Source organism: Anarhichas minor, unplaced genomic scaffold, assembly GCF_050575085.1.
Source record: "Anarhichas minor isolate MPS153535 unplaced genomic scaffold, ASM5057508v1 ptg000136l, whole genome shotgun sequence".
Lineage (NCBI taxonomy): Eukaryota > Metazoa > Chordata > Actinopteri > Perciformes > Anarhichadidae > Anarhichas > Anarhichas minor.
The window spans coordinates 852,198-866,741 of NW_027466582.1; the positions used below are offsets into that span (position 1 = coordinate 852,198).

General features: G+C 43.2%; 1 protein-coding gene across 1 annotated transcript in view; it reads left to right on the forward strand.

The window, feature by feature from the left end:
* The window catches only part of myt1la (myelin transcription factor 1-like, a), a 49,237-nt gene that overhangs the window by 12,305 nt on the left and 22,388 nt on the right, over positions 1–14,544 (forward strand). The window contains exons 4-11 of the mRNA XM_076084196.1: positions 3,221–3,318; positions 3,388–3,536; positions 3,585–3,729; positions 4,296–4,312; positions 5,405–5,986; positions 7,950–8,334; positions 10,327–10,461; positions 13,478–13,568. Coding sequence (XP_075940311.1) covers positions 3,221–3,318; positions 3,388–3,536; positions 3,585–3,729; positions 4,296–4,312; positions 5,405–5,986; positions 7,950–8,334; positions 10,327–10,461; positions 13,478–13,568 — 1,602 coding nt within the window. The remainder of the gene's footprint in view (positions 1–3,220; positions 3,319–3,387; positions 3,537–3,584; positions 3,730–4,295; positions 4,313–5,404; positions 5,987–7,949; positions 8,335–10,326; positions 10,462–13,477; positions 13,569–14,544) is intronic.

Below are 14,544 nucleotides of genomic sequence, written 5' to 3' on the forward strand. Positions count from 1 at the left end.
CCACCAGAATTTTAATTGGCGGGAGACAGCAAGGTGGCTGAGGTCACACACACACACACACACACACACACACACACACACACACACACACACACAGGCGAGCAGACAACCTATAAGGTAAAAGATGGAGGGTTCATTTGAGGAGATGTGTGTGTGTTCTCTCGCAGGGATATACGATGCAGTGTTATATGGTGAATGAAAATGATGCAACCACAGTTTCTTCTGTCGATTCCTAATTATTTATCTGCATATCTGACATATCAAGTGTTACCAAATAGTGAACACATTAATGCAATTGATTTTTTTCATGACGAAACGGAAACATCGATATTCAGGTCGTATAAGGAAACAAGTGAATGAGACGAAAAGTTATAATTGATGAAGTCTTTTCCTGAAGCGATGGTATTCTCATATCCACTATTTTCTTATTATTATGATGACAATTCATATATTTTCCTCCTTTTATTTCCTTTTTAATTAATATTTATTGACGTGACAACTGAATAAAACAACGGATGTTACAACACCTCAAAACATTCAAAAGACGTGTTCATTGTCCTCTCTTTTTTTAAACTGAAAAATAATCCCATCAAAGAATACAAAGAGGGGTATAACAGGCACAAGTCCACAAACTCAGACATTTCTCTCCTTAAATGAATATACATTACCTTGATTGTCTCACTCATTTCACTGATTGTCTCACTAAAGTGACACTCCAATAGCTAGTCAGTCATGTGGTGTTCCACAGGGCTCAATCCGAGGCCCTCGGTTATTTACAGCCACTGACGTCAAATTCTTTGGAAGCACAGCATCCTGTTCTGCAAATACAAAGATGATACTCGACTATATGTTGCACTGTAAGTTCTGTAATTATGGCAACAGGTATTTAGACTGTTTATTGGATATATCTTCTCTTTTTATTTGGCTGTAGAAAAAAAAAACGTCAAGCATAGCATTTATAAACTTGGCATGATGTTTGAGTCTGAGCTTTTATTTTTTTTGTGTCAGGTGACTAAGATCTTGACTAAGATCTTTGTAAGGCTAGTTATTTAAGGAAGATGGTGAACATAGTCACCATTATACCTGCTAAACATTAGCATTTGATAATCCATATGGCAGCAGTTCAGTAGCAGGATGACGTTAACGGAAAGATTGACAGTAAAAGAAAAAAGTAATTGTAAAACGTTTAAATGTTTTTTTTAATTCCGTGAGACGAACACAGCGGTTTCAGTCAGAAAAGCAGCGTCACCTCCTCCAACTTGCCCTCCAAACACAAAATAAGCTCTTTCATATGGAAATAGACTAATTGATTTCCTAAAATCCACATTAAAGCCGTGTATAATTGTGCTTGCTGTTTTAGAGCAATTAAAGCAGAATTTTCCCAACAGTTAATGACTATTATGGGATTTGCGTAATTGAGGCCCTGGTTGAATAAGCTTTGGGGTTTTTCTTTTTTTTGAGGCTGATTCTCCTCAGCGACGACGAGACGGAATCCACTGCAGTGTCTTAACACATGGTCCACATCAGAGGGAGTCCTGGTCCTTCCTTCTGACGACCCTCCTGATTATAACAATACACTACGACATCAGACTCCGGCCTGTTTTTTGACAATGTATACGCAGAAAGGCATTTTCCTTTGATCTAGAAAACATCACTACAGAATGACATTTGATTTATTCAAGTTTGTGACAACTTTGATCAGTTCCCTACGTAGTAAAACACAAGTTAAAATTCAAGTCCCATGTATTCGTTAAGGGCTCCGTGTGGGTGGCTGATACTTGCTGTTTGAAGCTAATAGAAACATCAAAGTCATAAAATTGTTATGTTTTTATAGTTTTTGATCTTGACAGTAACGAGCCTTATTTAGAGGTCATAAATAAGTGTTGAAATCACAAAATCAACATTATTTTTACTCGGTCTCGTCTCAGACAAAGAAAACTTTGGATTTTATCTCATGACCAGTAAAGAGCACAACTGTGGGAATATCCCTCAGTTCCCAGCGCATTGTCTGATTTATGTGTTAACATCATTACTGAAAAAAAGGAAAATTCCCAAACTTAAAATTCACCTCTAAAGCGTTTTGATTGTTTTATCGAGACATTTCTCATCGACACTTAACCCCTCAAAGTCTTGGTCTTCGGTCTTGATCATGGCTTGGTCTTGGTTTTGGGGCTCTTCACTACAAAACTGCATCATGGTGCAAAAGACTACTACGAAACTACTTATACTTTATTTGTTAAAACCATAGACTGTATATAAGAAGTGGACGTAGTCGTCGTGACATCACCCATTGGTTTGTGGACTGCTGTTATGAAGCCTCGAGTTCGGCCATTTCGCCGTCACCATCTTGGATTACAACCGTCATCGTGTTTTTTTTTTTACAACCAATAAACGGAAGTTACCATATTTGGAATGCGGCCTGACACTAAATGGAGCATAATTTACTAAATGAACATCATGCTGTATTGAAGAAGACTTGAAACTAGAGATTGAGACCATAAACTCATGTTTACAATGTTTACTGAGGTAATAAATCAAGAGAGAAGTAGAGTCATTTTCTCATAGACTTCTATACAACCAGAGGAGTCGCCCCCTGGTGGACACTAGAGAGAATGCAGATTTTAAGACACTTCAGCACCGGCTTCACTCGACAGAACCGGAGGTTGCCGCCTGATTTAAACACTGTAGAAATCTCTGGCTAATTGATTGGCTAATGTCTCAGCTAACATTTTGTAGTAAATAATTAACATAAAATGATTGCAATTACCTCCTGCAGCTGCAACTGAACACGGGGTCCGCTGTAATATCCCTATTGGGACTCATATTTTGGGAGCTTTTTGTGAAGTAGTTTCCTTTTGTACGAACTCCCAAAATAGTGCACTGCAAATTTGGTGTTGCACATGGTGTATATAGTAGAAATTAATGATCAGAGGAAGACAATTTATGTTCTGATATGAATAAATATATTAATATTAATAGCAGATGATCAAGCGAGCCAACCAAGTTGGCTAGTTTAGGCACACTGGTCTTTGTTCTGGCTCTGAAGGATCCAACGTGAGCCCACTCTGGCCTGTATGTGGCTCAGTGTGCAGACTTATTGACCTGAGAATCGTCTCCTGTTGGCAGCAGGAAGAAAAGCTTTGGGGCCGCGAAGATCAAATAGTTAGTAAGAGAACAAAGATGGCTACTGATCGTGTTTGTGCCCTCTGTCTCTCCTCAGCGTCTACGGCTGCCCGCTGGCCAAGAAGAGGAAGGCTCTGGAAAAACAACCACTGGAGCCGGCTGCCAAGAGGAGGCCTTTCCTCCCCTCCTGCACAGGTGAGGAGGAGGAGGACGCCGGCGCCTACACCAGCTACGAGAATGAAGCCATTGGGGTGAAGGGCGCAGGGAAGGAGCAGGGGGAGGTAGTGGAGGAGGACGAGGAGGAAGAGGAGGTGGAGAGAGAAGGAGATGAAGACGGAGACGTGGAGGATGAATTCTCGGAGGACAACGAGGAGCAAGGGGAGGAGGAAGAGGAGGAGGATGACGAGGAGGAGGTAGAGGTGGGGAGAGCGAATACGACAATGGGAGGAGAGCGGGCGGAGGACGAGGAGGAGGAGGAAGAAGAGGAGGAGGAGGGAATGTATGAGGAGGAGGAAGAAGTGGAGGATGGTGATGATGAGGAGGAGCAGGAGGATGAGGGAGAGGAAGACGAGGAGGAAGACGAGGAGGAGCAGCATCGTCAGCATGGTGAGTTTCCTGATTCCTGATTTCTGCATTTTGAAATGTTTTTCTCTGGTAGTTTGTCCTCAAATGGGTTTAAAACATCTTTTGACCCAAACCACCATCTCAACCAAGGTTGTTTGATTGTATCCATTCAGAAGTAAAACAAACTATGGTCAGCGCTAAACTAAATATACCTAATTTCCTGTGACTGCTTCACAATAAAAGCCCCCACCCCGTATTTAACTGGTTAAATGCTGGATTACATGATTTCCTCGTGTCCGGTGACTCCCTTGTGCATACAGTAAGTACACCACAACCACAAGACTTGTGTTCGACACCGTGTTAGGATTTTATGGCAGTGGTTTTGTTGCCTCAACCTAAATTTAAGTAGTTATTTTAAAGCCAACCGTGATGTTTTCTTATAGCCTGACGAAGTGGTTTTGTTGCCTAAACCAAACTTTTGTTTTTAATGTAAAGTCTTACAGAAATAAATGATAATAGATTGCATTTCCTGACTATTTCACGAACTGCCGTGAGACTGTGTTGGATATACTGGCAAACTGTCCAGGGTGTCTGCATCCTAACTGTAGTCCACGATACATGCGTAGCATTACAGTCGTTATTCACAGCCACCAGAGATCACTTTAGGAAACGTAAGGTCATAGGTCAAGTTTTTGAGCAGTTTCTTTTTTGGGAGGACATTTTCTGAGTCTTGTGTGTTCAAAGCCAATTATCTCGGGACAACTGCATCTCGATCTGCAAGAGTCCCATCATGTTTGAGGCCACATGGAAATCACAAAGCTAAAACTTAATCGAACATCGATGAACCCGGGACCGTGCTCGTTGCTCCGGGTCAAACCGGAGTCCAGTCTGGGTTTGCATTGTATTCTTGATCTGCAGTGGGAGAGGAGACAGTGATGAGAGTGCTGAGCCGAATCTGTGGTCGACCAGATGCTCCGCGCTCTCCTTCTCACCACGTTTCCCTCGACCCCCCCACACCCCACACCCCCTCCACAACACCCCCCTTGTCCTCAATCGCTTCTGACAGCGCTTCACGAATAATCGAGAGAGGAGCTCTGCTGAGTTATTAACTCCCACCCTCCCCTCCTCTCCCCTCCCCTCCCGTCCCCGTTTGCCTCCTCGTCTCGGCGGACGTGTCACATGCGCTCTGCCTCGGCTTCTCCTCCTGAGAATATTTATGGCTCCCGAATCGGAGCACCTCACACGCCTCCCTTTTCAATTTCCCTGCTCTCATTCGCCGTCTCTGTCCCCAAAATCAACAGCGAGGCTTAGCAGGGAGAGCGGCGCTGCTCAGCACAGCTCTGGGTTGTGTGTTTTATGTGAGTAAACAGTGGATCATAATTGGGAGGGATGCTGCTAATGTATTCAGGAGTATATGAGAAGAAACTGGGTTCATCAGCATTGCTGAGTTTATTAGAGGATGTAAAAGCTTCCTTTCCTTTTCATCTGCAGGATTATTATGCTGTAACTGAACAGATAGTTATATTATCTACAAAATGAATCCATTTCCTCTTTTATTTTTGACCAATTACCTCCTGTTTATGTAGTTTATGGTGCGAGATACTGGGCGAAACTAGCCGTGACGTGAGATGGGTTTTTGTATCAGGATGTCTGAGAGGTTTCTTTCTTCCTTTTCCTGACAGTAGAGAACCACTACAAACCCGGCGGACAATCAAAGCTCCTTCCGCTTCAGAAGGACAACAACAACAACCACAGCTGCACCATCAGCGCCGGCAACGGCACCGGAGAGGATTACGAGAACTACGACGAGCTGGTCGCCAAGTCGCTGCTCAACCTGGGGAAGATCGCAGAAGACGCCGCCTACCAGGCCACGACCGAGTCCGAGATGAACAGCAACTCTTCCAACAGCGCCGGGGAAGACGAGGACGACGAGGAGTACGACGGCAGCAATCACGGCGACCGGAAGGGCGAGCTGAGCGTGGACCTGGACAGCGATGTGGTCAGGGAGACGGTGGATTCCCTGAAGCTCCTGGCGCAGGGACACGGTGTCATGCTGCCCGAGGACGGCTACCCGGAAGGCGTCATGATGGACCACGTCGGCCAAGCCAACGGGCGGCCCGGCATCGGGGTGAGGGTGAGGGCGGAGGAGAGCGAGGAGGAGGTGTGTCTCAGCAGCCTGGAGTGTCTGAGGAACCAATGCTTCGATCTGGCTCGGAAGCTGAGCGAGACGCAGACGTGCGATCGCCCCGCCCTCCACGCACTCCACCACCAACTCCAAATCCCAACGGACCATCAGATGGTGCATCACCTGAACAGGTTCGTCATCTCTAAAGAGTCTTTTGATCATGTTGTTGTTTATTCCACATACCCATATTTCCATCTACCTTTGTGTCATATGAAAAGCTGTGCAGGTAGATTAAAGCATTATTTATGCTTATGAACCATATTAGCATAATTACCATTGACATTTCAGAGACTCGATTGGTTGGCTTTGAAGGGAGGCAAAGGTACTGTGTGAGATGAAAGGGACAAGTGCATAACGGTAGTCAGAAAACAACAGGATGTTAGTTATTGCATGATTTGGACCCCTTATCAAAACAGTCAACAGCTGACAAAACACTCTAAAGCGGCAACATCTGCTTCTGCAGAGTGAAGCCGATGCTTCACGTGTTAAAGCTGCATTCTCTCTAGTGTCCACCACTAGAAAATGACTCTACTTCTCTCTTGATTTATTACCTCAGTAAACATTGTAAACATGAGTTTATGGTCTTAGTCTAGTTTCAAGTCTTCTTCAATACAGCATGATGTTCATTTAGTACATTATGGTCCATTTAGAGTCAAACAGACCATAAAGCAGGGGATGCTTTAGGGCGGGGCTGCTGTGATTGACAGATCGCTGTCACGACAGCGACATCGCCAAAGTCAAGGCTTCATAACATCAATCCACAAACCGATGGGTGACGCCACTTCTTATATACGGTACAGTCTACGCTAAAACCCTAAAGCTTAGTTTATACTCGCCGTAGTGAAGCCGATGCAAGGTGCCTGCGCCAGAAAATAACGTAGTCAAGGCCGCGTGGGCTCCGCAAGTGGTGGCGTCATTTGGTTGTGCACCTCTGAAATTTTGTAACTCGATCACGTGACTGTCACAAATAGTTCGCTGATAGAAATGAAACTATTTACATGTCTCGGGATTATACAAAGTAGGACAATTAGTTTTTAGATGCTTTAGGAACAGGAGGTCTGAAAAATCTTCATTTGAGTAAATATTTTGCAGCCGAATCTAATAGTTTACAGGATATTCAACCTTCGTTTCTTTATAATACATTTAATACTTAATTTCTCTCTTTACAGGGCTTGTACAAAGGCAATACAGTCGTCCATGATTATGAGTTTACAGATAATTACAATTCTTCCTTGGCGTTGTGGAGGTTGGTTTATGGCGTTTTGCCATTTACACTCGTTGTCTTTTTGATTCTTCACAGTTAATTTTGTTCGTACGCCCTCTGGTGCTTCTGAGAATAATGCAACGAACTGCGTGTTGAGCATAAACCCCCCTGTGCATGCTGGGAGCTCGCACGCCATCTGCGGAGACTCGTGCTACGGTGCCAAGTGCGAGTATAAACAAAGCTTAATTATTGCTGCTTAGAAATCATAGAAAAAAAGATGCTCCTAGTAGCTTCAGACCTTTCCTGAGAATCGTCACATTTTTAAGTTTCCTTCAGTATCAAAGTAATCCAGTGATAGTTGTCTTCATATTCATGGGTTCACTGCAAACAGGAACTGTTAAGAGCTAATTCGGCAAACTTAAAATGGCACCAGTTTGTCAAAATCGGAACAATTATAGGCAAACTTTATCCTTTGTTGGTTGCGTTGGTTTGCCTCTCTCTCTACTTGGGGACAAGGCTGTATTCAGGATTCAAGAGGTCTTGGATCCCCCGTAGTTATCAACTGTAGATTTGTGATAAATCATGTTAAAGTTTGAACTAAAAAATAAAAGTGAAGACTCAGCTTTTATTGAAATATATTTGCTGGATGGCCAGATCTGGCCCAGGGGTCTATTGCTTTAGAGGAACAAAAGAAGTTAAAGATAATGAGCTTTTGGGTTTCGCAAATTGACATTGACAGTAATTTCAGACTACAAAGCAGATGGTTGATCTTCCTCAGACCACCTCAACTTTCAGCCACAGTTTTCCAGTAATCCGTCACTCACTGGCGGTCATTTTTTCAGGTACGACAGCTGCCAGCAGAGCGCACAGGAGGAGCACAGGTCTCTGGAGCGCAGCTACTCCGACATGGTGAACCTGATGAAGCTGGAGGAGCAGCTGAGCCCGGGGTCCAGAGGTTATCCGACCAGCTGCAGCCAGGAGGGCGACGAAGACACCACGTCGGTGGCCTCCGACCGCTCGGACGAGACCTTCGACATGGCCAAGGGAAACCTGTCGCTGCTGGAGAAGGCCATCGCCCTGGAGTCGGAGAGGGCGAAAGTCATGAGGGACCGCATGGCCTCGGAGCACTCGTTGCCCCGTCGGGACCACCATCACCATCGAGGCCACGGCGAGCACAGCTCCAGGCTGAGCTGCGCCGGCGAGGAGCGCAAGTCCAGGATGCACCATGACGGGTTGAAGAGGGCGTACTACCCTAAAGGTAGGCAGCCAAAAAACCCACGCACTGACCCTCACTGTGTCATCACAGATCTGCAAGGATGTACGGAATGTTTTGTGTTATATCTGCACACAGTTTGTTTGTGGGGAGTTTTGTCTCCAGTGTGTCTTCATTCACTTGGTCCTACCCTCAGATATTTTACATCTGTGAAAGAAAAAGTGTTGTCTGGGAGTTTTTGTTTTTTCATGCCAGGACTATTTTTACCACGGCGGCTGGACTTCCAGAGGCAGATTTAGTTCAGCCAGTCAGTCAGTGTGTGTAGCTCTACACCATCAAACTACATCGCTGTTCGCTGCACCTGAATAAAAGTGTTCATGGCAATTATAAAAGAAACATGTGGCAGTAAAAGGAAGTAATAAACTCGATGTGAAACGGAACAGAAAAGGTCCCACTGTCAGAGAACAAATATTTCTATTTCAACCGCCTTCCCAAAGTCATCGTCCCATCATGTTTCCTCTCCAAATTCGGCCAATTTTGCAGCACCTCTTTGCATCATATGTGACCTGAATCTGCTTTTCCCTCCAAAGATCTGACCCCAGGTCAGCAAGGAGGAAGTTTATCTTGCCTCCCTGACTTATTGTAATCCTCAACACTGCAGCAGCCGCAGGCTATCAGTGCTGTAGCAGGAAAATAAAACGCATAACTGTAACTTTAATGTTTGCCCCCCCCCCCAGATTGGACCATTTCTGTGCACACCGGTTGAGGTTTCTGACCCCTTGGCTCTTAAAACCTGTTAAAATCCCATCGTGTTATTTCAGAAATGTTGCACATGGCCGCCGATGAGATAATGGGCGCTCATCTTCAGCATTCAGGAGCAACACAGTTTCTTTTTGTTTCTTTTTTTTCGCCTCTGACAGCAGCTTATGTTGTTAAAATAGGCCGGTGTGGGAACATCAGACGGCCAGCTTGTCAGGCATGAGTAATGGCAATCTGCGCGGCCTGTTAGGAGAGCAAATCCATCTGTGGGACGCTATCTGCGGCCTATTTCTCTAAATCCACTCAAATACGACTCCCTCCCAGCGGCGTTGGGAGTCGGAGCTGTGCAATTATCAGCCTCACGTTGGCTTCAGACTGCTTCATTAGCACAGAGGAGGCTTTTATTAGTCCACAGGAAAGCTTTCATTGTGATCAAGAATCTCAACAAGAATCTCGATTAGATCGACAAATATGTCGATCTAATCATATTTCTGTCATGGCTAGGTAGCTAGCTACGTATGAAGATGACATACCCATTTCTAATCCTGCACACAAAGCTCTGATTGGTCAAGTGCTTCTCCAACCATCTCAAACAGCCATCAATGGATACAACATTAGACCTATGAGGAGGCAAAGTCCGACTATGGGACCTTATTTTGGAAGAAAATATACGGAAAGAGAGAAATTCCGTTTGATTTGTACCATGAATATGATGTTCGTCAATTTAAAAGATAATTTTGCAAGTCGAGAAAGTTTCATTCTGTCGTAAAACTGTTTAAGATTATAAAAAATACGAAATTGGCAAGAGTGCCCAACCAAAAGTCTCGTAAGTGACGTCTCTCTCTGAGTCTATGATGTCTGTGTGTTCTCAAACCAAAACGAAATGATGCTACAACAAACTGAGACTGTCTCGAAGAGCAACATTTTCTTTGTTAAACATCATATGTGTAATCTGTTGCACAATAATAATAATAATAATAATAATAATAATCATAGACTGTATATAAGAAATGGACGTAGTCATCGTGACGTCACCCATTGATGTTTTGAAGCCACAGTTTCCGTGATTTTGCCTTCGCCGATTTGGCTTTTTGGAACCGATAAACAGAAGTTACCCTGTTTTGGAAATGCGGAGGAGTGATGTAGAGTTGGCATATACGTCTCTGGTAGTGTCAGCGACCTGTCAATCACAATAAGCCCCGCCCTAAAGCAAAGAAATCGTCTGGCGCTCGGCCGCCGATCACCTGTTGACTCACCTCATCTCTCTGTCCTCTGCAGACTCTTCCAGGGGGGAGAAGAAGGAGAGCAAGTGTCCGACGCCGGGCTGCGACGGGACCGGTCACGTGACGGGTCTGTACCCGCACCACCGCAGCCTGTCCGGGTGTCCTCACAAAGACAGAGTCCCGCCTGAGAGTAGGTCCATCTGCCTGGATGTTACGTTACAAAGCCAGCTTTAAACAGAACAACAATAACAGTCCGACAAGTCATTTCGGCTAGATAAGTTCTCCAGTCTGGTGTTTGTGTTTTGGTGGTTTCATCATTTCTCAGAGGTGGAGCAGCTTTGGAGGCAGAACATCTTATTGGTTGAGTTGAACCTCAGCTCGGGAGCTTAAAACCCCCAAATGTTGTGTTCTCTGCAAGAGTTGGCAAACATACAAAAATGAAATGGCAAAGAAGGAACAGTGGCATAATAAACATAAGCTTTAGGCTACAACTACTGACTTTTGTCATATGGACATGCTACACGTTTGATCGGTTAGATTCTCCACAATTCAATTGTTTAGTTCATTTTATTGAAACCATGAGCACCAAAGTATAATTTATTGTGATTTACTGACATGTTAAACAAGAGATAGCCTACATAGATAAAGTGGTGACTCCTGACCTTTTAAAGTGATCATAAAGTCTCAATATGTGTCCATTCCTCGATTATTTACATTCCTTTAGTCCGTTAGGCTCCTCCGATCAAAAGAATCAAAACCTTTTTTCATAAAAATGTATATAAGTTGTGAATATTGTCACGTGAAATCCGTTGCTCACCGTCTGCTAATGTCGTTCATCAAACGAAGACCGAACAATGAAGAGTGTTGTTTACTGTCTCGGAACTGAATCAAACTAATGATTTCGTAAATATTATTTTATTCGATAGCCTTATTATACATACAATTAATATTTATACTGGTTAGAATAAACAATCGAGTAGTAATTGCCATGTTTGCTGAACAAGAGTTGTAATAAAGAAATCAAAGGCATATAGTTCAGTGATTGGAGCAAATAAAAGCCCGGACTGTTAAATGCAGCTTTACGGTCGTTGACTGTTTGGTAGTCGTGGCTATAACGTTTGTATTTCTTTGTCACATAGGATCCAAAGCTGCATTCACTTGTAACTGTACGTCTAATTTAGGCTCTTTATCTGGCGTGACTACAAGGCTAGCAAAGGGGGTTACTACTATATGTTGGAATATCCAAACTTCCCAGTTTGCATGAATGCAGCGTAAACGATGCTGCTCATCACTGTGGTTCTTCAGCTCCAACGCTTGAGGTTTAATTAAACCACAATCAGATTCCTCTTTGCCTCTGAGAAATGTTTGTCAAATCTAAAACCATTATCTTTCTTTTAATTTTGCATCAAAACTAATTAACTATCTGTTCTGTGTCCTTTAATGTTCAAAGACTAAATGAATTCCCGTACAGGCAGCGTCATGGCTGCGATACATTTATGACACTGACTTTTATTTACTGGTCAGATCAAATGATTTCACCTTATTTCAGAAAACTCTTTATTCCATTGGACTCAATTGGGATTATCTCATTTTTTTAGAATAAGATTAAAAGAATTACGTCAGATGACTTGTTGGACGGGTTGTGTAGCAGCGAACGTTGGACAACGTTGGGCATGTCTGCTGTCCACCATCATGCATTCGTCCTGCATGACTCCACATTTGTGTTTTTGGTCTTTGTTCTGTTTGACTTGATAAAAGCTGATCTGAGGACTTATTGCTCATTTATGAATTAATAATTTGTTATAATCCAGAGTTCTATCTGCAGTCGTGTGACACAACATATTTAGACGACTGGTGATTTTTTTTTTTGAAGATTTTTGAAGTGAATTTTAATTGTTTGTGCACATAATGCCCTTATAAGTTGGTCGTCTTCAAAGAGTTTTTTTTTGCTTTAGTTTTTGTGTGCTCCTTTGCTTCCTTTTCTCCCTCCTCATCACACCTGCCTGATGTCTGGTTTCGGTATCTGTGTTGCTGATGTAACGTGAGCTGCATGAACGAATCAGTTTGATCCACCGGCTGCAAAAAAACAAACAAAAAAACAACCTGCATGAGAAAAAGCTGCTTTAATCACGCTCACTGAACTGGTGATGTGTGACATTAGATCGGGTAGAAACCTGGGCGTCACACCTACAAAATGAATAACATGAAGAAAAACAATGGAATTCAAACTAAGAATACAATTAATAGTCATTTTGTCTATATAGATAGCAGAAAGTATTAAATAAGATTAGATTATTTTCGGTCTTTTTGCTGCATTTTAGTCTTATTTATTTCAAGTAACAAGCATAACTTTTATTTCTAAGCAAAAAAATACAACTTAGATTTCTCAGAAGCTAAATATTATTACCATAATCAAGTTTAGGGTTTACGAAACACATCCAGTCCTAACTTTCCCAGTGTGATTTTAAATAGATTATATAGATGAAGAAGGAATAAATGATGCATTGTGGCATGTTTTTAGTGAATGCATGTTTTGAAAACATACACTGAAATATGCAACATACCAGAAGAAATATAGAAAATAAGAATATATTTGTATAAAGGAATTGTCTTTGTGTGGAGACATCCATGAAACAACCCAACTTCTGCATATATGCACATCACACCGTCGATGGATGAACATGGAAACAGATTTGGAAACCTTTGTCGCAACACAATAATTAGTTCTTCTGGTGCTCACGTTGTTCCTTTACCATCTGCACAGTCATCAGTAGATTTTAACAGTGCATGACAAACGCTTGCTTCCAGTACGTTCATGAAATTTCATGAAACGAGCGCAGCGATTAAAAATGCAAATGAGACGTGTTGTGTTTCCCCAGCAGGAAAGGATTACACACAGTGAGACACATTCACCTCCAACTCAAACCAGTTATTTAGTGTTTCAAACTTGTAAAGCACAGATTTCACTACTCGAGTGGACGGTTTGTTGTGTGTTTATTTCCTCTTATCGACCGCAATCCTTTCACGCTGAAGTCGGTCACAACGCTGAATATTCGTGGCAGCGTTCGTGCTCATTCTTGCAGCTGTAATCTGTTGTGCGGCCGTGATCTTGTGCATGCCGAACCGCCGCAGCTGAACGCCCGGTAACTCTCCTTGTCTGCTCCTAACCCTTCGCTGTCTTTCTCACCTTCTCCTGTCTGTCAAAGTCCTTGCCATGTATGAGAATGTTTTAAAGTGCCCCACTCCCGGCTGCTCTGGACGGGGTCATGTCAATAGCAACAGGAACTCGCACCGCAGGTGAGTGAGCGGCCTTTCAGCCGGCGGCTGCAGAGCAAGAAGCACCGCCGGCATGTGAATGTGGCAGATCTTACAGCACAGAAGCTGTAAGTCTGTGTGTTGTTTTGATGGATGACGTTTGAGACTGATTGGTAGACACGAGTTTATTTTGCAGACTGACTTGAGGTGTAAGTAAAAAAGCAATTCCCTCACAAAATGAAGCATAATTCGGCAACTGGATTCCTCAGCAAGTCAAATTGCAATTCTTTTAGGCTCGACACATGCTGACGGTTAAATGACGCAGCATCTTTGTCTTTTCTCTTAAGCTTTTTAAAAGTGTTTTCTACGCAACAGAGATCGACATTGACCGGCTAAAAACACGGCATTGTCTTAGGTCAACTGAGGCGAACCGCTCACAGGAAGTCTCAAACCTCAAATACAAGATCTTTGTGTTGTTGGTTGTTTTTTACCCACTAGTGTTGCATTTATCTCCACCTTGATACCAAAAGAAAATTGCCTCATTTTCTCTGGTATAAAATGATCTCAGCTGCTGGAACATTCCCGGGTTTAGAAGCTGGTGGGAAGAAAAAAGACGAGGCTTTAATTTAAATGTTGCCATCTTTGAGCTAAAGGTGCGTCACATCAGCAGTTCAGCTGTTTAAGAGGCAGAGCATCACACACACACACACACACGCGCGCACGCACACACACACATATTTTTAAACTATGTAAAGTGATTAGGATTCACACTCATTTTCTCACACATACGTAGAGCCTCAAATCACAGAAATGCACACTGTTTTATGCACACACACACACACACACACACACACACACAAATTAGCTCACAGACAGCAGCACACGTGCGCTGGCAGACAGAGAAGCACTCACACACACACACACTGGCTCAGACGTGGCTGCAGGGTGTGTTATGTAGCACAGCTCCGCTGGGAGAGGAAACAAAGCACGAGCTAGGTAGCGTAGCTACCGTTAGCTA